The 26,269-nt window shown below is 44.4% G+C and overlaps 1 protein-coding gene across 1 annotated transcript; it reads right to left on the bottom strand.

The window, feature by feature from the left end:
• Positions 1–1,377: 1,377 nt before the first annotated feature.
• On the bottom strand, positions 1,378–24,758 carry PPP2R2D (protein phosphatase 2 regulatory subunit Bdelta). The gene is made up of 10 exons (XM_072340393.1): positions 24,630–24,758; positions 24,362–24,448; positions 14,404–14,501; positions 11,599–11,764; positions 10,713–10,825; positions 8,397–8,574; positions 7,350–7,514; positions 5,726–5,895; positions 5,551–5,642; positions 1,378–3,504 (listed from the first exon to the last, which is right to left on the bottom strand). Exons 1-10 carry the CDS (start codon positions 24,634–24,636, stop codon positions 3,225–3,227), a joined length of 1,356 nt encoding a protein of 451 aa, XP_072196494.1. The 5' UTR covers positions 24,637–24,758; the 3' UTR covers positions 1,378–3,224.
• Between the last annotated feature and the right edge of the window lie 1,511 nt (positions 24,759–26,269).

The following is a 26,269-nucleotide window of genomic DNA, read 5'->3' as shown; positions in this document are numbered from 1 at the left end:
ACAGCAGTAATGAAAGCAGTGATGGCAGAACCAGCAGCAGAACAGCTCTGGGAAAATAGCTTGTTTCAACACTGATGTGTCTGAATTTAAGGCTTTCTTGTAAATACAGAAGCCAAAGAACTGAGCCTAAAAACACACATCCAGCAATTCCTCACATTCACAGACCTCATTAAATGGCAGCAGGTGGAGCGGGGCCACTCACGGCCTGCAAAGTGAGGAAACCCCAAACCCACCCCAGGTGGCATTTGGTGATGCAGAAGTGATCCCAGATGTAGGAAAACATTGCTTACCCTGCTCAGTAAGGCCGGGACAGGGAAGTGGTGTGGGAAGCTTTGAGTGCTCACCAGGGAGCTGGCAGCTCACTGTTTGGAGACCAGGACCTCTGGTAAAAGCTGGGCAGAAACCACTTCTCTGACTCCGGATCATACCAATAGAGCTTCCTTGGAACAACAGGACATGGCAAAGCCTTTTGTGGTAAGACACGCACAGCACTAAGGGCCTTAAAGGTAGGGGCAGGAACATAAAGATGTCCCCATTTCAGATAAGCAATAAACTTACCCTATTAAAATCAAAAGATGTCCTTACCTTTTCTTGCTCCTGGAGCTGGATAAAAGTCCTTACCTCGCTGCTGGCTGAATCAGGGCACACCTTCCAGCACACAGTGCCCCAGGAGCCCATAGGGCTGCCCTCTGGAGGCTCGAGAAACATTGTGGCACATAATAAACAACACAGAAAGGGTCTGAGTGACAGCTGTGCCCTGGGAGGGGTTACAGAGCACGGTATGCAGAGGCAGTAGCACTCACACTGGAGCTCAGAGCACAGCTTTGGGCCAGGCTCTGCTCTGGGGCTCCCACTGCAGCTCCTGCCCCATCCCACAGCCACCAGTGCTGTATCTGATAATCCCTTTCCACCAGGGCACCGAGGGTTCACCGCATCAAAACGAGCAGTTGTTTAAAACAGGCTCCAAAAATCTGACCCACAGTTCATGCACAGCCAACTCCTCATTCCATTTATTCCTCCAGAACCAACCGGGGACAGCAGTTACCTCATTTCAGTACAGATCTGTAAAGCTGTGCCTTTGTACATTGCTTAAAGCTGCCCGTGTGTGCGCTGCGACCTTTCACACACCAGCCTTGTTTTTAAGCAGGTGAATCATCAGAAGCTATTTAGCTGGAAGAGGTACAGAATAAGACTTGATCGCATCCTGACATCCCTCTTACAGCTGCTGAAAAAACAGATCAGAAATAGCATGAATGCACTCCCTGCATAGAGACGGCCAAGCCACAGGCCCAACCTGCAGGTCCCACAGATACAGGGCTCAGCTTGGTTAGCAACCATCTGACAAAAGGAAGAAGCTGTCAAAATACACAGAGCACATCCAGGTAAACATTTAAAATTTATTAAACTTTTTGGTCAAAATAATTGAACAAGTATGTACAATCCCACTGTATTAGCTCTATTATGCATTTGAGGAACAAGGTCACATCGAACCCCTTAACGACCCAGCAGTTCCACCTTTCAAGATTTGCAAATAGTGTCACAACCAATATACAGTATAAGGTTTTTCTTTTTTTTTTCTCCTAAATTTAAACTTTATTTGTAGAACCTCCAAGTTAGTTGTACTTCCTAGCTGACCGCGAACAAGAGTGGCACTCTATGGACAATAATTGAGAGGGTAAGAACAGACACTTTTACGTTTGCAGACGCAGATCTGATTTAGCAATCATAATACACCTTCATTTCACTAACAGTGGAGTGTAAACCACACTTCTTGTCTTTGCTCTGTGAAGCTCAAGGGATCTCTGAGAACACCCAACTACTTGCAGGCACCTTTCCCAGAGCGTGTCGCCCAGCTACCTGGACGGCTCCAGGAGCAATTGCTCACCCACGCTGGCTCAGGGTGAAGAAAAGGTTGATGCATTTTAGGCCCCTTTGGAACAACAACAACAAAAAAAAAGTACCTAAGGCTTTAAAAACCGAAACGAAAACAACTAGCAAGAACAGTTATAACATAGTAACACCAGCTAGCAGCCTCAGTATCTTCTGACACCCCGATGTCAGAACACACTAAAATGTATTAAGCTGTGTTGCTGCTTGGCATAATCGAGAAACGTTTTATTGCTGGTTTCAACTGCAATGTGAAATACAGGATATTATGCCAACCATTTAAAATAAAGTGTATCTTCATGACAAACACTAAAAAGGTTAAAAAAAAAACATAATGCACATAAGGTCTGTCTCTACCTAACGCTGAGAGGCATCCGATAAACTTAAAGTGTTACCTTTGAAGAAGAAAATTTGTTTTCCCTTCTGTGCAAGGTGGTCGCTTTCTATTAAGGCTGTGGACTGTTACACTAACCTCTTCCACCTCCTGCTCCGTATACAAAAGTTGCTTTGCAAGAAAACCAGTGCAACTTCAACTAAATGACACTTCCAAGGAAACTCGGGATCTCGAATCTGAAACACTACACAAAGAGTTGGGATGAGTCTGCTAGAAATCTGCGTGTTGGGACGACGTCGTGAACAAACCATCCTGATGGGCAGATCTGACAATCTCAGTACATGCAATAAAAAAACAAATAAAAAAAGACTGAATGCATACCTTGAGATTTAAAAACACTTCTTATAGTTTGTTATTTTATTAAGTGGCTTACACCAGAAGGTGTGGCAATAGATACAACTGGTGAGTAAATATCCATGGAAACCTGTCTACCAACCCAACTCAAGACCTACCTAAGTGCTCCAAGGTAAAAACACCTAAGCCTAGATACAGGCCAGAGGAGGAATGTTTACAGGCATTAAGCACAATATATGTCTTGAAAGGCCCAAATATTACAGCAGAGAGAGAGCGCAAAAGATAGAAATTACATTTTTATGACTTCTTGTTTTCTTCTCGGGTGTTAAATTTTTGGTCTATAAACTGGAAAGGAAGGCTCAGACTTCAATAAATACATTTGTTTTGAGTATTGGCCTGATTGAGCGCTGTCCATCAGTTCTGCTTCCAGAGGGTTTTTCTTGGAAGATGGCAACTGACACTCCCTAACCTCAGCGAAGGCAGAACCACACCACGAAAGCAAAAACCAGGCCAGATCCTCTCCTTTACCTAAAGGGAAGTAAGTGCATCAATGTTCTTCACTGGTAGGACAACAAGGCCTTCTCTTTTACAGATAAACAACTGAGCTTAACTATGCAAGAAGACAACTCTGTCCTCAAGTCAGTCACCTTTAGTTAATTTTGTCCTGGAATATATACAAATTATTGGTGGCAGCTACAGCAATGATGTTCTCCATGGGATGCCATGCTGTATGAAGAATCTTCTTGTTGAAGTCCAGACTGTCAACATTTATTTCATCTTTCTTTCTTTTACCACCCGTACACACTTTGCGTGGTTTTAAGATGGCACGAGGTTTGCTGCTCTCCCTGGATGCCTCTAAAGTGATATCCCGCCGCGTGTTGCGGTCAAACATTCTGAAGAAGTTGTTGTAGGATCCAGTCATGATAGCACTATTGAAAAAAGAGGAGAAAAGGAAATGTTAGCAGGCTTCCAGCAGGGCTATGCAGTCCCTGTCTTCCTCTCTCACCTGCAAGGCATCATGTCAGATTTACCACCAGTATCCGGCACCACACTTTTTGTCTCTGACATAAGCCTTAGCTCAGTTCTGCTGGGCATTTAATACTGCTTCCACTCCCTTATTTTCTCTCCCAGGTGTTGCCCCGGTCCATCCCCCTGGCCGTAAACCTCAGCAGCAGTCCTGGGCTTTGTTCATCTTAATGGAAGCGAAGCAGGATTTCTTTTACCTACTATATCCCTTCACCCTTTAGCAGCAGGAGCTACAGAGGAAGCACATACGCTGTCAACTACTTCATTTCATCAGTGTCACAAACACACGTGCCTTCCTTTGCACTGTGCTGACGTTAATTATTAATTATGAAAAAGTATTCTGAAGCAAAATTAACCCCTCATGTGAGTCTCTGATGCAGCCCTTCAGGAACTCTTTGCATAAAATACCAAACTAGTTTTTAAGAACACCTAACTTTCAGTTTGTTTGTAGCTCTCAAGAAACACGCTTGAAACTGAAGGTAAGCAACTCCTTCTTTTCTCTATTTGACACTGATCTCTACCACTTGAAATTGGAAAAGCTGTGCCCCACGTCTCTGCAGTCCCACATGTTGTTTAAAATCAGAATCGCCCCTGCAAATCATTGTCAACTTGCTTATCAACACACACTGTCTTCACGGCATTACAAAATTAATGAGTAGGAGCAGGACGAGATGCTATTAACAGGAAATACATCAGACTGCATGAGGGAATGCAATGAGAAAGGGTTTTTTCCTTTTTCAAAGGGAGGTAAGCAGAGACTGGCTGAAATTACTTTAAAAAAATGCAGGAAAAAGCATTAGTTTCCCTGCATTTTAGTTCGGTGAGAAACACCATGATTTCTTTCATGCATTTTCTACTAAACAGTGGAAGTGTTGGATTTTCTTGGTAAACCATTTGATACAGTATGATTTTTCTTTCCCCATGAATAACTCACAGCCACTTGCAATCGGATAGCGACAGCATTCAATGTTCTATTTACTTAGAAAATAAATTCCTAAGTGGCATGCAGCATTCCACGCGCTCTCAACAGCACTCCAATAGATTGGTTTTACTTCCTTCACTGACTCTCATACGCACAGATCACCAAATCTGACTTCTCTGGCCACTGTTCCCTTTGAAATTACATGGTGGATGTTTCAGTATCAGGCCCAAGCTCGTTTCAGAGCATGGCTCCTGTTACTATCAAACCAAAACTGGAACACATTTTCACTGAACAGCTTGAAAGCATTTCAATGAATGGCACAGGCTGGGAGGGACATAAAGCATCATCTAGAGCCAGTGTCCTGTAGCAGACAAGGCCCTGTTAGAGGCATTTCAGAGATGCACAATCCTGCAATAAAAGAGAACAATCCCCAAGGCAAACCAACAGAAAGCATCCAGATTTGCCATGGTCTTACCCATGGCTTCCGAGAACATTTCAATACATAGACAGTGATAGGAAATGTGCACGTGAAGTGCTCTGGTATCTGATGACAATGCTTCCACAATTTGCAGGCAAGATAAATATTTCAGTTATTCACAACAAAATTAAATCATTACTCAGCAGTTTTATCTACTATATCCTACAGAAAATACTGAAAGATGTTTTAATTTGGAGAATAACGCATAGTCGTTCTTGTAAATACTTTGAAAGTAAAGCAAGGCTTGAACTGGCCAGTTTTGACTATACTGACAAACAAAAACTTATTCTAATCCTGCAACTGGAGGATGAAAGACTGAAGTCTACCGGGGAAATCCAAACTCCAGCACCAAACCATAACCACCAACAAAACTCCCCAAAACACCCAACAGGAGAAGAACCCCACTGCAAAATACGAACTGCCACCCCTTCCACCAAGGGCTGATCTGAACGTACCCAACTCATCCTTAAAGCTCAGCACCACTTACTGGTTTGGGGACAAAACTACATTTCTAAGCTGAGCAAAGCAATCCAAATCAGAACAACTCACCCATCAGAACCATTCCAGCAGCACTCAAATTTGTCGAAGATGCAGTCATTCTCATACAGGGAACAAAGCTTGCTTCGAAGGTACTCGTGAACCTTTTTGAAACATGTAGGTTGATGTTAGAGATTTAAAGAAGCAAAAACGAAAGGTGATATTTAAGAAAACTCAAACTTCATACTTGGTATGTCTCTACAGGCCTGTTTTCCATATTGAGATCCCAGACTTTAACAGAAAGGTAGTCTCTTGTCATCATGTAGCGACCGCTGTGGCTGAATTTCACATCAGATATTGATGATATTATTTCTGAAAAAAATGATCTGCTGCTAGGATCTTCAGGTTCTTCAAAAACTGCAGACAGAAGACAATTATAAATGAAACCAACACCAAGTTCTACAGCTTCCAGCCTTTTCCAGTACTTCAATAGCAACTAGCCAAGAAACAAGCTTCTCTTCCCAAATGTTACTGTTAAACTACTTTTTAAACAGTCTCTGTAAGTAATGTTACAGTGTCTGGCACCTGGCTACCTGATGACTGCCTCCAGCATTCTCAACTGGAGCACAGCATCAGCAGCCTTTACTCACAGCTCTTTGGAAATGAATCAGGAACAAAAGTTAACAGCAAAACAATTAAAAAAACCCACATAGAAACCCAACAAAACACAGCCTGTGTGCGCAGTAAAAATACTACAACAGATCTACAAGTTCTGCTGAACAGCAGGGGGTGAAAATATCAGCACAAGACTGCGTGCATGACCCAAGCATTTTGAGATTGTTCTATACCAAGCTTTTATTTAAAGCTGAGAGGTACGATGCAAACTGTTGAGAGGAAATAATAGTATCTACACACGAAATGCAGTAAGTATCGCTTCAGGAAGAGGCAAAAGAAACACGACTTAAACTGAAATCAATATTTGAAGTCTATATTTTAGGACACAAGCTATCCAGCATTATTTTATTTTCATTTTTGAATAGATCCTTTTAACAGGATGCTATTCAGTTAAAAAGTAAAATAAAATGCTAGCATGTTTCAATGCAACACTAAGGCACACATGACTTGGCATAGCATTCTGCATTTCACATTGTAGGAACACTTCCTACCTCCAGGAAATCCTTATCTTCACTACAGAAATCTTACCTGCAAGGATCAGTAGGGAAGAGCACCCCCCATGAAAAGCAACTCTAATAAACTCCCACTGCTATGGTATTGAAGAAGAAACAAGGGGCTGGGAGCTAAGCAGCAGCACCGCTCACTTTGACTTCAACAGAAAAGCCTTCCTCACCTACCAGGCTAACATGCCTCAACAAACTAAAAACCATTCACCTTTCATCCCTGGAAACTCACCTTCCAACTTGGTGCATATTTTTATTGCACTCTACCCTATGTGCTGCAAATGGTCACAAAGTAAACAGATCATCCTCAGCAGCAGCCCCGTTACTAATGCACAAAGGCGGATAAACTGCCCTGAACTGGCATTCAATAAGCAGATACCTTTGAGAAGCACCAAGACTGAGTCTGGACAGAAGACAGGTCTCACTGGTGCCAAAAGCACTTGTTCCCATCAGTTTATGATGCATAAATGGGTAACGGGAGCAGAGTCAGATCGTCAATTGTTTCATGCTACACTTCAGCTTGCTGATGGCCTAGAACAAGACAATTAAAATGTTCCATTCTACAAAACTACCACTCCTTACCTTGCATGGTCTTTACTGATAAGCCAAACTTGGTTATATTGTTTATAAGGAAAGACCTATTCATTCTATCTAAGCAAGAAACCCTTAAAGGAAGAGCAAGCCCCGGCTTACATTTGGAATGCCTGTCACAGAGGGCTGAGGAGCGCATATCGCACAGCCGGATGGTTCCTTTGCTGCTGCTGTACACAAACACGTTACAGTGGTGGGGGTGGAACTCTGCAGCTGTGATCACTTCAGTCAGCTCCTCCATGTTGGCAGGCTTAATATCTACAATATCTGGGAAGGTTTGGGTAAAGGCACATAACAGCTCACATTCGAACCATTTCTAATAAGTAACCATCTTAAAAGGTGTCAAAAACACAGCATAGAAAACTGGGGCAAATATTAGCTTCTGCTGTCAGCAACCTACACAAAGTAGCTTTTTATTTACATAACAACCATTTTTTAAAGGAAAAAAGGAGTAAGACATTGTTCCTACAATGAACCTAGCCTTTAAACACCAGAATCAGCACCCAAGACAAAATTAAACTCACATAGACTAAATTAAGGTCACAGGTGGAAATTTCAGGTTCCTCCTGAACCTCCTTTTCAACACATCTTGTCCAACTGTGCATTTACTTAAAACCTTAAACTTGTATATCATTTTTTTAATACATAATACTTCTGCAACATCTGTTTTGTTGCAGATTTGTCAATATAGGACGCCCTATTACAGTTTTGGTCAGGCTTGCTAAAAGATTCAGAAATTATTTCTATAGTTAGCAATGCCATTTGGTATGGAAAAATAACTGCTTCAAGAGAAATGTTATTTTAGACAGTGAAGAGAACCTCAGCTTTGGAAAGAAGTACCTACTTCTCAGATCTTTTTGCTCTTATTTAAAGCATGGGCTGAACTCAATAAATAAAGGATGCTTCCAAAATTTCAGCCATCTCTGGTATTCCTGATGGCAGTTTTCCACGGGAAGAATGCTTGCACTTGAAGATGACTGAGACCATTCTGAAAGCTGCTTTCACTACATTCAGTCTCTACATTTTCAAATCCCGTACTTTAATCTCTAGATTCAAACACTACTGTCATAGTAAAATTAAGATAATTCTCTTCAGCGTACATAACTTACACGCGCCCTTGTGCTCATGGAAGATTTTAATAAAGGATACTAAAACTTCTATCTGTGATTTCTAAATGCCATAGGTTAATTCTTAGGTCATCTGCTGAAAGGTATGTTTCATGATCGCTATTTACTGAAATAGAGTTTATATGGTAAGTATGTGCATTTGCAAATATTCTTCTGGGACTTGCTTCTACCATTAGGTCCATGGGTTTCAGTATTGGCACCTGAAACATAAGAGAACAGTCAACTTGGGCATGAAATTGATTTCTGACTCAAAACATGTTAATTAATTACACCCCACCTATTTCTGTTCTAATTTACTGACACCCTCCCCCTAGTCTTCCAGAAGGAATATATATTCCTACATCCACACCGTACCATGAAGCAAATAAACTGGGGTTGCAGCCCTGTGAGCTATGAGATGTGCAGCGGAACACTGTCTAATGACAAACACCAAGAGCAGAACTTAGATTTCCTGTTTCCTAAAGCTCAGTTAAGTTCTAAATACCTCTCAGTCTGTGAAACAAGAATCGTACTAAAATCAGCCGTGAATGGAAACCCGACCCTCTGACTTCTTCAGAAGTTACCTGTCACATACAGAAGCTCTATACTTCAGCCATCAGGAAAACGGTGTATGTTTATAATGAAGGTGATGACTGAAATGAGTACTTAAAAATGACCACTGTATCTTTAAGAGTGCTCAGGTGCTTGGTAACAAGTTCACAAAGAAAATCCCCATGGTGTTCACTGAGCAGTCAGTGCAACTTCAGGATCAGAAACACTGTTATCTCAACTGGGTGATATAAAACAGGACGTGTTCATCACAGGTAAGGAGATCAAGCTTCTCTCTGGCTCCTTCAGCAGCCTGGTCTGCCACTGACCAGCATGCAAACAGGCTCAGATTGCCTGTGGATGCCCTGTGCTGTTTGTTGGGCTGTACGTACTGGAACATTACCTTACATCACCCAACCAAAGAAGAAGTTATGGCACTGGTTCAGGGTAATTTCACTTCCTTGAACAAGAAACAAGTTACACCAAAAATGCTATAATTGTTTTCACTATACTTGCATCTCACAGCCTGCTTAGATCATAAGCTTTCCTCCTTCAGACCAGCTCTTCTCACACTGTTCATTCCACCACATCTTTTTGTGAGATGCCAGAGGTCTGACAAGGTTTGCAGCCTTCCTCTCCCAGAAAGGGAACAGAACTAGAAAATAACTTTTGAAAGAGAGGTTCTTGCTTTTTCTTGCTCTCCCTCATTCAGACTGATGATTCCTATATATACTGTGCATTTAAAACAGACACGAGTGATGTAGCCAGCAGAACTGTTCCAGCTGTGCTCTGGATTTCCCGTGCTCCTAGACAGATTGTCTGCTTCTACATAAATGCAAGGCTGGAGAAGCCCAAATTTCACCTCTATCTACTTCAAGCCAAGGCATTTTATAATTGGTTTCCTTGGCTGCAGACATGTTAGCTGGAATACTCCATAAGAGACACTTCCCAAAAGAAGTGGGTAATCCTTCCCACCGTGACAGTGAGTTGTACTGGTGAATACCTGCATTCTTCACTTAATAGTCAGTTTAAGAAAAGCAAGAAGTGAAAAAAAACAACAACAACAACAACACAAAACCACAACAGTACAATTCCTACAAGTGTCAAGAGTGGCAGTAGATATAAAATTAGAGAGCCTTGGTTCAATTCCTATTTATAGCAACAACAACAATAGAGATTGAAAATCCCCTGCCCCCATATGACTGCTTTTCTTGAGCTCCTGCTTTAAATGGTCGTGTGTCTGGGGCACCAACCCTGTCATTACATCACCACCAAACTGGAAAAATACCAAGGCTAGAGAAGTATTCATTATGCTTTCCAAATGCCCCAAGCTGACCTCTAACTAAAACACCTCCTGTAGACTACCCAGCACTCTGTTTAAATAGCAGCCCTGTTCTTGAAAATAAATACGAATGAGAGCACAATATAAAAGCTATCAACACTTCCTAAACTCACTTCTAACTCTTCAGCACCTTAAAGCATATGCCAAACACAGACCCTACCTGCCAGTTGCACAGGGAACTGCCAATCAATCTCTTTTTCTACCATTTAAATACACTGAGTTGGATAAATGCTGTCTCTAAGGAGATAATCTCATTTGAAAGTATTTGATTTTAAATCTATTTAAAATATGGTAAGATTCCAAAACAGCAAGAAAAACAAAACAAGAACCAACCTACTGGAAGGAGATATTTTAGTTAGGTACCAAAACATCATTTCTATCTTCACATCCCAGTTGACAACCTTGGTAATATAAAGGTAAAGAAGTACACGCAGAAAAGATACTTAAAGGCAAAAAGCAGAAACATACCCGCAGTGCTGTGATTTTGAAAGGATCCCTAAGTCTTCCATCTTCGTCTTTTAAATTATAACCTTCGGCTCTTTTATCCCTTTCACTTATTTTCCATAATTTAATAGTTTTATCTAAAAAACAACAACGACAAAACAACGACAAAAATTCACATCCCTGAGAATGAATTGAATTCCAAAATTAAATCCCTAAGGACGGGGGTGAGCAGAGTGCTGCTCTCAGCACAGATGTGAAGAGCTTTGCCTCTGGCTACATTAGTTACCAGAGTTAGTGTATTAGAAGTAAACAAGAAGCACGCATCATAGGGTGTGGATGGGAAACACCTCAAAGTATCAGTAAAAAGAAGGGAAACAATCAGCAGGTTTCTTTTTAACTCAAATGTAACATTCAGCTTAAAAAAAAATGGATAAGTTTCTGCCTGACCAATAAAGCAGACAGCTTACCATCCGCCTTAATGCCCCTCTGCAAGGATATGCTGATCACCAGAACCCAGCAATGAGCCCTGAACTGCTATCTAAGTGATTTTAAACAGACAAACGTTAAGGAATGAAAACAATCATTTAAGATGACACAGCTAAAGGCTGCTTTGAGTCTAACAGGACTTAGTGCAAAGTAGATTAACTTGATTTCCCAGTCCATAAACAGAAGTCATTCCTGCTTTTGAAGTTTTGTATAGCAGTCTGTATATAAGATCATTTAAGAGCAAGGCTAAAGGAGATCCAAAACCTTAGGATCAAGTGCACATGTCAAGAAAAGCAAGGCGTGCTTTCTTCCTGCACTGTTCTGCACTAGATTTACAACTTGCTCCATGATGCATCAAAATGAAACAGTCAGTAACATTCAAATGACACACAATAAGCAGCTTTTGCAAGAATAGTGTTCTTACCATTTGTAGACAGCAGGAAATGAGCAGCATTCTGTTGCGGCAACCACCTGATTTTATTAATTTTTTCCTCAATCTCTAGACTTTTCAAGTAGTCAAACTCAGGCTCGTGACTCTGGAAGGTACTGTAAACATTGTATTCTCCCCTAGAATGAGGACGGCTTTTATTCTGTAAGGAAACACAGAATTCCTTGAAGCTGATGTTACCCGGTTTGTTAGGAATTCTATGTACAAAGACAAGACTAGAAACTATCAATTAGGACGGAACCTCGTTACAATGGGTCTTGCTCAATTTGGTACCTTTACTGTAAAGCATCTTAGCAACAGCATATGTGCAGACTTCCTTTTTAAAAATACACCTTCAAATATATGTATTTGTTGACTCATGTGAGAGCACCTGGAAGAGGCATGCTGCCTGCACTGCTGCTCCCAGGCACTTTCAAGACAACTAGAGCAGAAATCAGATACATCCCTATATCCTAAACCATAAAACCCACGTGTTTATTTTCTGCACCTCATCAAGCTCGTTCCCCTAATGAATATAATCTGGACATAGTACCGGGCTTTCAGACTAGCAAGTAAATGTTGGAGGGCACAGAACATGGTGTAATTATATATGATTTTATAAAAACTTGACTACACAAAGTTACTGTGTCATTTAAGCATTAGATCTAGCTCCTCTCTGGCTCATTTTAGAATTTGCTGCATCCAGGAATGGTATCAAAGCTTCTTGTTAAGCTTTGACAACATTCTTCATTATAAAAATCCAGAGGCTGAAATGACAGTGTTTTCTTCCCAGGCTCTCCTTGCTGCACATCACAATACAGCACAGATATTACAAGTACACAAAAACTCTTCCCCTCACAGAACCAGGGGACAGCTCTGCATCGTTCTCATTTGGTAGATGCAGTACCAAGGAACAGAGACCAAAGTCACAAGTATCTGTGGATTTGTCACATCAGATTTGGGGCTCTTTAAGTAAGTTAACATTAGATGGAGATTCCTGTTTGGATTCCACTTGTAGAGTTGCAGAACCCCGAACTTCTGACAAAACAAACTCCCCAAAACACAATGAGAATTCACTCATGTCAGAGGAAGCAACTCACTTATTTCCAAAGGCAGCTAAGAAATCACTTGCCCAGGAAAAGTCTGCAAAGGCAACTTTTTTGTTCTGATGCTTCCTTCCATTTCCATGCTTGACTGTGCAACTTTGAGAAGCTTTCCAGTTGTTTTCTTCTCCTTCCCCCGCAATATCTAACAAGTATGAAGTCAGTTCATACTGAGACTTGATCTTTCTCCCTGTCATTTAACTTCTATGCATTTTAGATAGGATCCTCTCTACTTTTAGTTAAGTCCATTGCTTACCTAACCACCTATGTTTTGGTCAGGCTGTCCTGGCTGGTACAAGGCACTGGTCTCACTATGTTCCAACCAAGCGTGTGAGTAACATCAGCTTCTTGGAACTGATGTAATGCCCTGTGAGCTCACGGCACAATGCCCAACATTTCAGCCTGCATTCCCAACATGAAGCCTTTGTGAAATCTTACAACTATCTTTGGTTGTTACTGACATAGTCAAAGAAACGACACCATTTAAAGAAACAGTGTTGAGATTTCATTAAGTTTGTAGTATTATAGACCTATTTGATTTGGGTGTGACTTCCTCCTCTCCAGGAATTCTGCAGTTTTGTATGTGGCAAGAGAATGAAATACTGTCACATCCATCTCTTCCCTGCAGCCCACGTCCTCTCAAATATTGCTGCATGACGAGTGCGACTTGTGTAATGCTAAGAGGAAGTGACGTGACAGCTGGGTTTGGACTTACAGAACAACTGAGCACAAAACCAATAAGAGTTCCACTCTGAACTAGTACCAAAAGATACAGATCCTGAGCAGATGGCCACTTCTGACCTTGGTCTCTGTGTCTTAGTTAAGTCTATCCAGCAGACTAAATGATAAATGAGCAATGAGCCATCTAGGTGTAGCAGTGTAACATTTCAGCAGCTTTTCAGCAATAGTGTTTTCATTTCACCACCTCTGAAAACCCTGCAGTAAAAGTGCTGAGTATCCTTGGGAAAACGCTTTGTGGACAGCATCACAGCGAGGATGAAACACGAAATACTGGACAGTAAGATTTCTGTGAGACATGGCAAGGCATGAAAACCATTTGGAAGCAAAAAGCTTAACTTGTCAGGATTCAGCACACAGTTCCAGTGCAAGCTTTTTCCCAGGATATGAATGGCCTGGTAAGATACCTGCACTGGTGAATGGGCAGAGCACAGCAAAGCACTATCACACAGGTGAGCAGCACTGCAGCGCTGTCTGAAGGTGTGCAGCTGGGAGGGAGGGCTCTTCCCAACCTCTGCACCAGAAATGCCCACATTTTCCCACTGACATCAGATGCTTAATTCTTCTGTTTTTGAACTATCACATTCTGATGTCCTTGCAGCTCCACATGTACTCTTTTTTCCTTATATTCATTTCAAAAGAAATAGGATGTGCCTTAGATCAATGTGTCAGGCTTAGGAGAATATCCAATGGCAGCTCTACATCTACAACACTGAGCATAACAGTTACACAGAGAAATTTACTGTATTTCTGGGGTGTTTTTTTCCAAGCAGTGAGGGGCTGAAACCACTACCCAGCTGAGCTCCCAGATTCAGCACAAGGCAGGTATATACATGGCTAACTTTGGGTTTCCTCAGCAACCTATCTGGTCACATAACCTTCACAGCAGGAGCAGATGAAGTGAGACTGTGCAACACAAGAGCAGCATAGTAACAGCACTTTTGTTTTTCATGTCACTGACCTCTTGTTCCCTTTGAAATATAACCACTCTGCCACCTTTGTCTCCTGTTGCAAGAAGATCACCAGAGTAATTAAATTCAACTGTTGAAATGATATCAGCTGTAAACAGAACAGAAATAAAATGCACTGTAATGTGTAAAGCAAATCAAGATGTTTCAAAACTTGAAAATAAAACAAAATTACAATTTGCATTAATGCAGCAGCCCAAATAATTGATTTACATCATTAGTATCCAGAAATTGTTTCGAACCCCATCAAAATTTATTCATTTACACTTTCAAACATTCTCTCATTTCTCCACGTTCTGAGCTTGAGAGCCTTCAATCACGAGAGGCAGCTTGTTGTTTTAAGAACCCAAACTGTATTCTACCCGTCTCCAGTAAGCACTGGCACACATAGGGGAGCACAGAACTCCCCAAAGCGGTCCATTTGCAGTGCTACTTCAGAGCAGCACTGCAGCTTACACTGGCCAAAGCCACGTCGGTACAGGCCTGCCCTTCCTTGTGCTCACTGCTGATACACTTAGTTCAGAAACCTGAATTGGCCAAAGGAAAAGCAACAGAAGAAAAAAAAAGTCTGCCAGTTAAGCCTACTAAACCAACATCAGCTTTTATACAACAAACAAGAAGCAAGAATGACAGCAGCTGAAGGAACAGACAACAAAAGAAAGGAGTGCAGGACCTCCAGGTTAGAGTGCATTAAGGTCCCTTAGAACCAAACCTGAAAAACAAGCAGTATTTACCACTACAGGCCTCAACCTTTGAAGGTGACAGTAAATAAATATGTGCCATTAAAGGATCTCTAATGGACCTACAGATGTCTGGCACAGGTTTTAGGCATATAGGAACAGCAACAAAAGCTACTCGCCCTAGGATAGTATGTGAGCACCAGAGCCATGCTGGTGCCCACCAGCCATGTAAGTATTTTGTTGGATCCTGCAGATAGAAAAACTGTGAGATTTGAAATATCTGTTGAAACTGACTATAAAGCTATTTCTAAGCAGTCTCTCTATCACAACTTCCTCTCCACTCACAGGGGATCCTCACCTGCCACGTGCTGCCTGTTAGTGACCACCACCCCACACCCAAGTCTACATGAGTAGCTCTTTGCTAACCTGACCCTACCCTGATGGCCAGTCCCTGCTGCAAGGCTGTTAACCTTCATAACAGACTGCACTGAAAACAAAAAGCCTTCATCCACCTTTCCCTCCTCCAAACTGCTCACATGGATTTAGAGCAATAAATTATTTCAGGAAGCAGCATGCAGCTGAAGGTTTGTTAGCATGACGTGACCTCTTCGCTCAGAAGCTGCCTTACAATTACAAGCTCCTAGCAGCACATATCGATAGCAACTCAAGATACACATACACACACACCAGTGCGTAGCTGTGCAATTTTATACACATATATGCACAACTTAGACCTTATTTAGTAGTACAATGTGTTTAATTCAGAAATTACTTATTGCTGTCACCACAAAGACGCAGTCTGTCCAACTATACCCACACACTGGGCACAGCAACAACACCGTACATGCATTCATTATGGGTACACCAGAGCAAGACCAGGCTGCTGGCCTCTGCCCTCCGCACCTCCCAGCCAGCCCCGGCCACAAGCTGCAGCTCCAGTTGGTCACCATTCTGCACACATTACCTTGTGCCATTTTAATTCTCACAACCCAAAATCCCCAAACCCACAAACAAAAACCTCCTCTTTGTGCATGTTGCTGATTTAATGTTGGCCATTAATACTGATCCGTGTTAATTATTTCCACAATTACATGTTTGCTTTGACCCGATGGATGCTTGAATTGTCTGAATGTATAAATTACAAGCTATTACAGGCTGGCTGCCTACGAGGCTTTCAGTTACAAACACCAAATATCACAACGCAGCACAGAGCTCTGTGCTAAGATGACAAAGCTGAGCCAGCTGCAAGAGTAGTCCTAAACTCTACACCAAGACTGACAACAGTGCTGGAATAAAACAACCTCAAGAGTAACTTCAGGGTGTTTTCAACACTCTAAAGTAACTCCTGAGTTACACAGTAGCCAAACCAACATTTCACTCAGCACCGAAAGCTGTTCTAGCACAGACTGTGTTTATCCTTCCAGACATCTGTCCCAGCAGCACCAAAACACAGAATGGCCTGTGTTGCAAAGGCCCACAGTGCTCATCCAGTTCCAACCCCCTGCTGCGTGCAGGTCACCAGCTACCACACCAGGCTGCCCAGAGCCACATCCAGCCCGGCCTTGAATGCCTGCAGGGATGGGGCATCCACAGCCTCCTTGGGCAACCTGTTCCAATGACTCCTTAACACATCCAATTAATTCAAGGTTGTGCAAAACACTTTTCATTGTGGTTTCAGAAAGGGAATAAACTATCAATAACTTCTCTCATGTAAACTATCAAGGTGTGTTCTGAACTGTTTGCTCAAAATACACTGTGCACTGTTTTTTTACTTTAACATGCATAAAGTCAACAAAATTAGTCTGACAGCCATTATTTACTTGATAAGTTACCTATAGCAATGTAATCTTAAGTTCCTTTGTGTCGAGCACTGTAGAAACACGATGAAACAAACTGGAACTGTATGGCTTTTGGAGGAGGACAAGGAGAAGAGGATCGACCAGACAGCCAGACAACAACAGTGCCAGTGCAGAATGTCACTCTTTCCTAACTGGAAAATTAGCCTGAAACTTTAAATCCTCACTGAGGCAGCATGCAACAAATCTACTGCATAGATGCTTGACAGAAATGGGGCGAGGAGCAAACCTGCACTCCTGAGAGCCATGAAGAAAAGCAAGATCTGCAGCTTTACTGGGACATCTGTCCAGCAACACTTCCTTACAGCCATGAAATACTGACGTTTGCCTTCACTTCTGGGAAGGAGTTCTAACTTAGCCACGGTCTGCCTACAGAGCAGGGAGCTCCCAGTTGTAACCAAAGCCAGGATGTTAAAAGGAGCACGGGGTGAGAACTGCTGGCAGCTGGAGTCTGAATCTGTCAGATCCTCACATCTAAAAAGCACTGAGCACTTCCATGGGTGCTGCACGACCTCCAAACATGCAACAAGGCTAAAAATACACCTCTCTGTACTAACCCAGTGGAAACCATTCTCAGTGGATCAGGTGACTGTATCATAGGCCTGAACAGAAGTTTCAAACTTCAGTATAAATACTCCATGCTTTTTATCTTCACGGCTTATCATTAACCTCTACCATAACCCCCTCCTGTATAAGTCTGTTGTAGTTCTATAAAACCAGGCCTCCAAAATCTTGGGCTGCTACACTGGGAGTGAAGGTGGATGAAGTGTCAGAGGGCAGCTTTTGTTATGCTCCTGAGAGGAGAGCGAGCTTGGGCCCACAGACTAATTTGATCCTACAAAGGAATCGTACGATGTATTTCTGACACTGATACCAAGGCCTGGGCTGCTTACACATCCAAACTGGATGTCTAAAATTAGCCACCATGAACTTCTCTAAGCTGGCTGCACAGTGCTGCTCCTCTTAAAAACAGAAAACTTCTACTGCTCCTTAAGCTGAAAACCAAGACAACGAGCTTATAGCCCCCTGAATGATTGTACAGCTGGAGATCTTGCTTGGCACTAACACTAGCGAGGCACAAGCAGCATCAACTTCACCCATTCTTAAAAGCTATTCACAGACACTCAGCAAAATCTTGCTCCTCACGCTTAATGGATGATCACAGAATCATAGTATGGTTTAGGTTGGAAGGGACCTTAAAGATCACCCAGTTCCTACCTCCTGGCCACGGCAGGGCTGCCACGCGCTGCACCAGGCTGCCCAGGCTCCCATGCAACCTGGCCTTAATTGCCTCCAGGGATGGGGCACCCACGCCATCCCCTGTGCCCTGTCCCTATCAGACCATGTAACGAGTTACTCTCCCTCCTGTTTATATGCTCCCTTCAAGTACTGGAAGGCCATAAAGAGGTCTCCCCAGAGCCTTCTCTTCTCCAAGCTAAACAAGCCCAGTTCCCTCAACCTTTCCTCAGAGAGGCTCCAGCCCTCTGATCATCTTAGTGGTCCTCCTCTGGTCCTGCTCCAACAGCTCCACATCCCTCCTGCACCAAAGGCCCTGGGCTTGGAGAAGTAATCCAGATGGGGCCTCACAAGGAAGTGAAACAATTCTATTTTCAATCATTACCTAAAAAGGAGGCTGATTCAACTTCTAAGGGATCTTATTCATTAATTCTGGGGGAAATTTAAGTAACACAGCTTCACATCCAACTTAGAGAGAGACAGAAATGGCAGCAGATCCGCATCCTGTCCTCCTCCTCCTGAAAAATACTTTACTACACGTCTTTGTCCATGATCCGTTCTGAGTCCCAAAGAATCAACTGTTCTAAGGGACTGTGACACTGAAAAGGCTCCGGCTTTGAGAGGAAGTGACTGGACCTGGACCAAAGCCAGGCGGCTGGCATCAACCATAAAGGAGATTGTAAGAGGAAACAAAACATAAGCAGAACATTGCTGTGCTTGAAATCAAGACCAAGGGGACACACCTTCTGCTGTCCCCTGGGCTCATCATTCCACAGAGCCTTTGGGGCAACAGCTGAAGGAGCTGCCGGACAAATCATGTGGTGTCTCACAGTTGATGGGAATGAAACAGAGAGCACAGAAGGGGATAAGGACAGACTACGTGCTCCTAAACCTACTTAGAATCAGAAGGTGGGATGTCCCAGTGATGTGCTGAACTGAAAGGTGAGCAGAATGAGCAGGAATGTCTTTTGCAACAGGCAGTGACAATATAACAAGGTGCAACTGCTGAAAGACGCAGCCAGCCAGGGCTGGGCAGAGAGCAGCTACATGAAGAGTCGTGAAGATTAGCAAAGGAAATAAACAAAATGCACAGAGATGCACTAGGAGGAACAGTAATTAAATGGGAAAAAAGGAATAAATGTAGAGATTAGGGCTCATTAAGCTGGTAGAATTTTGCTTTTTAAATATTTTTCCTATCTGAACTTAACAAGTTACAGATGCACAGTGTAAGGTTTAACAGCTCTTCACCTTCAGATGGTTACAGCTGTCCCAAAGGAAAAGCACAGATCTGCCAGCAAGGTTCTAACCAGCCTGTCCTCCATCTGCTGAGGCAGCCAAGTGCCAGCAGAGCTTTGGCCTCTGCAGGTTTCTGGTCACTGACTTCTACCCTCAGCATCTCCTCTTTTATCCTGTACCTTCAACTGATTTGCTTCTGGCTGCACAGAAATTCTTCATGCTGTGGCTGTAAGAAAAGTCAAGGAAAAAGATTAATAGCACCCTGCAGTCAGGATGGCCCAGGACTGGTACAGCTGTTATTGTAACGCCTAAGCTCTCCTAACATATTTACTAGCCCTGTTCCTTAGTTTAAGGCTTGATAGAAATCAGATTTCCATCTCTGAATTACACAGAAAGGAAAGCCAAACCATGGAGCTATCTACACTCATTTGAAATACACAGAGTTACTAAAAATAACCCGTGTTTCAGAATATGCTATTTTTAGACTCTGTATTCAGATCTCTACTTCTGTGACTGATTTGAGAATACATGAAAGCGAGACAGCTGTATCAGGGGTCAGGAGAACACCACAAGGGTGGCATTGTTTTGCTCACACTGAGTTTCTTCCAGCTTACTCCACGCTGTCCTCCTGTACCCATCAGCTTCAACCACTTTCTCCTTTGTAATAAACAACTTGTAAAGTGGCTTCAATTGCTTTTCAATATCAAGCGGAATTTCACTTAATCCAAAGTAAGACGCCTTTTAGAACTAATTTACATCACTGAACAGATAACCAAGAGCACAAGCAGGGCACCCACACTGCTGCAGAGGAAGTGCAGCGGCTTGGCCAGCGAGTACAGCCTGCAGCTTCTCCTCAATGAGCTGGACTGTAAATGGACACTACAGGGCCTGGGAGTCGTATCAGAAACGGGTTAAAGTGCACGTGGCTGCCTCGATGGGAGAGCACAAAGCAAGGGTGAAGCAGCAGCAAGATCACATTGTAGCAAAGCTGAAGTTCAGCAAGGCGGAAATGAACTTTACCTTTGTGCTTGCCAAGGCTTCCTATGCGTTTACTTACAAAGGAATCAAAGCTCACGCAGACACACAAATGTGCCTCCACCGTGAGCCACATTTTGATACCATGGTAAAGATAGCAGAGTTCAATTCATTGTTAAGCACGTTAGTTGCCAAGATAGATTCTCCACACACACAAAACATTACTTGATGAAATCATTTTCATGAAGACTGAAGATTGAATGGAGCTTTTTTCCATTATGTTTATTTCTTAACTATAGTTATTCACTTGTGAATCGAGGCATCCTCACTATAAACATTCATACTGCAAAACCTATGAGAGAGAAGTGAACTACTCGGGTAGGAACCTCCAGAAGCTCTCTGATGTGCCATTTCTCACCCATCTTACTGCACTCCTTACTTACTCATACAGTAACAAAGTGCAGCTGACTCTCCATTGGCTTATCGCCTTGTTTTCACGGTTGGCTGATAGAGCTGGAATTCAAAAGAGTGCTTATTATTAAACACTACTGCCTGGGAACAGCATTTTAGGGAATAGTGTATTGTGGAATAAAGAGAGAAGAGACATGCTTGGTCCCTGGGCTGTATGAAAGAACGAGACAGAAGAGCTCTGCCTGAAACACTCTGACTACTTTATCATAAGGGCTCAGGTCAGAACTGGCAGCAGAAGCATTTAATGAGAACAGAGCAAATAAACAAGCCACCACCAAAGCACTTCCCAAAGCAGGAATGTTTTGAAGGAGCTCACATCAAGACTCGAGAGCTGTGGCTGAGCCCTGCGAGAGGCTCAGGAGAAGCACAGTACCTGCTGAATGCAGGGCAACAAGGCTCAGCACATCACTGCTGCCCATCACTACCTGGGTCACTTCCAACCAGTTCTTTGATCTTTAAATGCAGATATGGAAGTTGTCAGTGAGCAGAAAATCCTGGTGTATGTTATTCTGTTGTACTGGAAGTCAATGGTGATTCTTAGGTTAAATGACAACTTTGTTTTTTTTTTTTAAAGAACTGAAGTTCTGCTCGTGTGAAATACCCTCTAAAGGTCCGTCCCCAAGTTCATAAATGAGAGCTCTTGTCCATTACAAAAGGGCACTGTGTGCAGCATTTATCTGCACAACTCAGTGGTACACTCAGCTCCTTCTAATGAGATTTCCAATAGAACAGAACAGATGAAGACTTCAGCTAATGAGACTCCAACAGGAAAGCACAAGTACTGCTCTTTGTGGAGCAGCCATTCCTCAGTGCTGCTTACACCCAAGAACAGGAATATACACACATCTCACTGGCACCAAAGTAAAATGGCATTCAAAGAAGGGGAGAGTTCATCACAACATGAAAACCCACAGACTGATCTGGGGGCTGAAGAGGGGCAGAAGCTCAAAGCAAAACGCAAAGAAATCCCGGTGTAGATAACAGGAAACCCAAGATCTCCACAGCACACAGGGTCACGTTCCAGTACAGGCACTTCAAGTGCTTCCAACCTGTCACCAGCACAGGTCAATTACGAAGACTTACAGTGACACTATAAATATATGTATATATATACACTTTGCTAATTACATCCAGAAGCAGCCATTAATTATATGCAGCACAACTGTCCCAAAGGAATGTGGGAATCTCTGAACATTGTTTAAGCAAAATATGAAACAGTTATTTAACAAAACAAAGCAAAAAACAACCTCACTCAACTAACAACCCCCCAAACCCACCCACAGTATTCCTGAACACACAGAACAAATTAAACCCTGACATCTCAAAGTCAGTCAGGCCTAGACTAGCACAAAGTAAATAACTGAAGCCTACATTAAGGAAGCTGATGCCTACCACAAAAGGTAACCCAAGAACACAAAGTCCCACAGGATGTCTGTATGGCTTTTATAGCCTCATGCTGTCACTCTACCAAGTGGATTACAGATGCAGTTTTAGACTTTTATTTCTCTTCCCCAGAAAGACAAACCAGCCCCTCAGTTCATACATTTGAGACAACCATTGAGTACAGGATGCATTCTAGAATTGCACTCAAAAGGAAGAGAAACTCTGGTTAAGTTGTTTGACTATCAGGCACCTGAATTTCTACTGAATAGGCTGCTTGCAAGAACACCTCACAAAGCAGCCTGCATTGACTCTATCAGACAGCTGGTCCATGCTGCCACGTTCACATCTCCTTTGCAGAGATAACCTCACAAAACAGGGCAGAAGAGTTACAACAAAGTTCCGTTTGCTCCATCACAAATATTCCCATGGAACCCACAGTGGTTACGTCCAGTACCTGCAGTGAGGCCATCTCAGGTCAGCCAGAGCACACCCAAAACATTAGATGTGAGCCTGGTAAAAGATGCTAGAACAAAAATGGTGATTTATAGGCATTCCTATGGCTGCGAGCTACTATTTAGCAACTCGATTCAATTCTCAGACTCAATCGTTTCCAGTCGAATTCAGGCAATTCTTAGCAAATAAACTACACACAACCTGCACTGAATTCCAATTTCAGGACAAAATCTAACAGGAAACTAAACCAAACCTGAGCACAAAACCAGGTAGGGACTTTAGGTCACAAAACCTTTAAGTAGTTCTCACATTCCAGTTGGAAAACAAAACCGACACCAATTCTGATAAAAACAGGGAATGAACGATTACTTACATTAATTGCCCTATGAAGAAAATTAAAACTCCTGGTAAACGATAGTGACACACAATCTGCAGCCCTCGGGCCCAGGAAAAGCAGCATTAATAAGGTAAATCTGGGTAAATTCAGAACAGAAGCACTGAGCATTAGCATCCCTACTTGCTCTTCTCATTTCCAGGCACTCCAAACAGAGAGTTCTCTCCCAAAGAGCTCAGCCTTGGTGAGAAGTCTGGCTGGTAACGTTAAGTTCCTCTCGGAAGAATCCTGTTATGCACTTAAATAATTAACTGGCTTTATACATACTGGTATTTCAAAACCCAGCTCCTTCCAGCTCTGCACAAACCCACGGTGCTCAGTTGCAGGTTGGGAAGCAAGGTGCTAGGAGCTGTTACACTCAACAGGAAGAAGTGACTTTTAGTGACACAGCCTGATGCTAAAGAAAATAAAGAACCATTGGGGAAACTTGTAAAAGCCACTTAAGTGTGCTTACAAAAGAACTCTGGGAACTTCAGCGCGATACTGCACGGTGAAAGCAGGCTTAGGGAAACAAAAACAACTGCCTGAGCTGACCATTAGCTCCTCCAGCAGCTTAAGCCTGTCCCTCCCAGAGCTGTTATTTGAATGGAATGCCCAAACAAGTGGCACGATAAGGAAAACATTGTCTGCTTTACTGCCCTGCAGCAGACAGTAAGAAAAAACATTCACTGCGCTCGGAAGACAATGCTCAGGGACTGCAAGTTTTTCCACTTCATGCAGGCGTTTCAATGCACGCAGTAAGTCACAGTAACAGCCCAGAACGACGTTGCACGCACGTTACACACCCTTCTGAGAAAAGGGAGTATCTCCGGCTGAACAGTTCCAACACTGAAAATGTAGGGAAAAATCAAGAGCGCTTTCCCACCGAACCCCGGCAAAACCTCGCGTCATTTCCACGCGGCGCTGAGAGCGCTCCTTCCAGGTAACAGCCTTTGTATCTCTTACTCATCCCCAGCCATGCTTTGCACGCATCTCGGAGCCACAAGGCCGGGCCTTTTCCCCTCGTTAGGACCCGAGCTCGGGGCTGCCGGCGTTCCCAGGCGGGCAGAGCCCCCCGCCGCGGGCAGCGGCCAGCGGGCAGGAGCGGGCTGCAGCCCCGCTCGGGGATCCCGGTCAGCATGCCCTGCTGGAAGCCCGGCAGGCTCCACCTGTGGGTCCCGTCCGTCCGCAGCGCTCCCTTTCCCCCAGCACGGAGCAGGCCGCCCCGCCATGCCGGGCCGTAGCGCAGCCCTCCGCTCGGGGACAGCCGCCCCGCCGCGCCCCTCACCTTCCGCCACGTCCTCGTCCACGGCCCCTTTCACCTGCGAGAAGCACCACTGGAAGTCGTTGCCGTTACCGCCGCCTCCTGCCACCCCTGCGGAGGGAACAGAGCGCGCTGTAAGGAGGCGGCCCGCTCAGGCCCGGCACCGGCACCAGGCCTCGCCCCGCGCTGCCCTCCTCGGCGCCGGAGAGCTGCCCCCCGCCCGCAGGGCCCGGCCCTCGCTCGGCTCGCAGCACGGAGCCCGGCCCGGAGCCGCGCTGCGGTGCGGCCTCACCTGCCATGTCGCGCGGTGGCGGCGGGGGAGGCGCCGTCCGGAAGCGGGCGGGAGCGAACCGCCGCACCGAGCTGCCGCCGCGGGAGGGCTCGGGGTTTCAAAATGGCGCCCATTGCCGGTCGGCCTCAGCCGGTGACGTCAGCAGCCGGCTCCCCTCGGGGAGGAGCGGCGGGGATGGCGGCGGGAGGAGGAGGAGGAGGAGGAGGAGGAGGAGGAGAAGCAGGGAGGGAAGGGAGGAGGCGGGGATGGGGACGGCGGCCCCACTGCTGACCCTCCCCGTGCACCGCGAGGCCAGCCCTGCTCATCCCGCCGCCGTCACCCGGGACAGCGGCTGACCCACCCCGCCCGCTTTAGGGAGCGGTAGAGAAACGGGTGCGTGGCTGCTGTAGGGATTTTCCCTTTCTATTTATTTATTGTTATTGTGCTTTAGGGATGAATTAGATGACTTTAAGCCCCGTAAGCCGACGGGTGAGTGCAATTTGAGCGAACTGACATTAAAATAGCGAATAATGAAGATAGCCTTCCGAAATGGATGTGTGTACCGGTTCGTTTCCTAATGAGCAGAAAGGCAGCCCCGGGTAACAGCAGTGGGATGGGAGGTCACGGCCCCACATTGCAGCAGGGAGGGTCAGGTTGGGTATCAGAGCAATGGCTGCTCCAAAGAGGGGACAGATGCTGTCAGAGCTGCCCAGGGGTGGGCAGTGCCATCATGGGGGTGCTCAGAGCCGTGGGGATGTGGCACTGGGGGGGTGGGCAGTGGGCACAGGGTGGGGGGTCTCCATCCTGAGTGTCTCTGTTGAATCTGTGATCCCAACGTGTGTGATTCTATGAGCAGGATTGTGGTAGCATTGTCAGATTGCTGATAGATTTGTGTACAGAATGCGTTTGTTCCCCACCCCGTTACTTTCAAAGAGCAGCTGAGTTAAAGTCAAGGAACTAATTGCTGTTTATAACCTCTCTAAAGTTTTGAGCTCGAATTCATAAGAATGTGTTGACAGAAGGAGGTTCACGCAGCTGTGATCCATTTGCTGCGATGTTTGTTTTGCAGCCAATAAACCTGTTTAAAGCTGTTGTACACTTGCATCGGCTTTTCACAGAATCACTGGGTTGGAAGGAACCTCCAGGCTCACGAAGCTCCAACCCCCACTGCAGGCAGGATCACCAGCCTCCACATGTAATACCAGCCCAGGGCCCCATCCAACCTGGCTTTGAACACCTCCAAGGATGGATGGGGCATCCACAGCCTCTCTGGGCAGCTGTTCCAGCACCTCAACACTCTGAATAAAGAACTTCCACCTGCTTTTCTCAGAGCCTTTCCAGAACACGGAGTTCTAGTGCCTGTCACTTGTGCAGGGCAGGTCCCAGCGCTGTGCACTGTTCTGCAGGCCAGCAATGCAGCACAAGCTGCAGGGCAGGCACTCACATTGCTGTGTGCTTCTCAGAACCAAGGCACAGCCTGTCTGCAGCACCTGCTTCCAGTTTAAAGGCTCAGTGCTGTGTATTTGAGCTGCACTGGGAAGAAAGTGAGGCTTTGCTCTTGCCACACTTTGCAAAGAAAGCTCCTGCCGGAGATGTTTCCAAATGTTCTCCCAAAATAGCACCCAGCCCAGGCAGCTGCTCCGTGCCCCCTGACATATGCA

This window comes from Excalfactoria chinensis, chromosome 6, assembly GCF_039878825.1.
Source record: "Excalfactoria chinensis isolate bCotChi1 chromosome 6, bCotChi1.hap2, whole genome shotgun sequence".
NCBI lineage: Eukaryota > Metazoa > Chordata > Aves > Galliformes > Phasianidae > Excalfactoria > Excalfactoria chinensis.
This window is presented reverse-complemented; position numbering and strand designations above follow the sequence as displayed.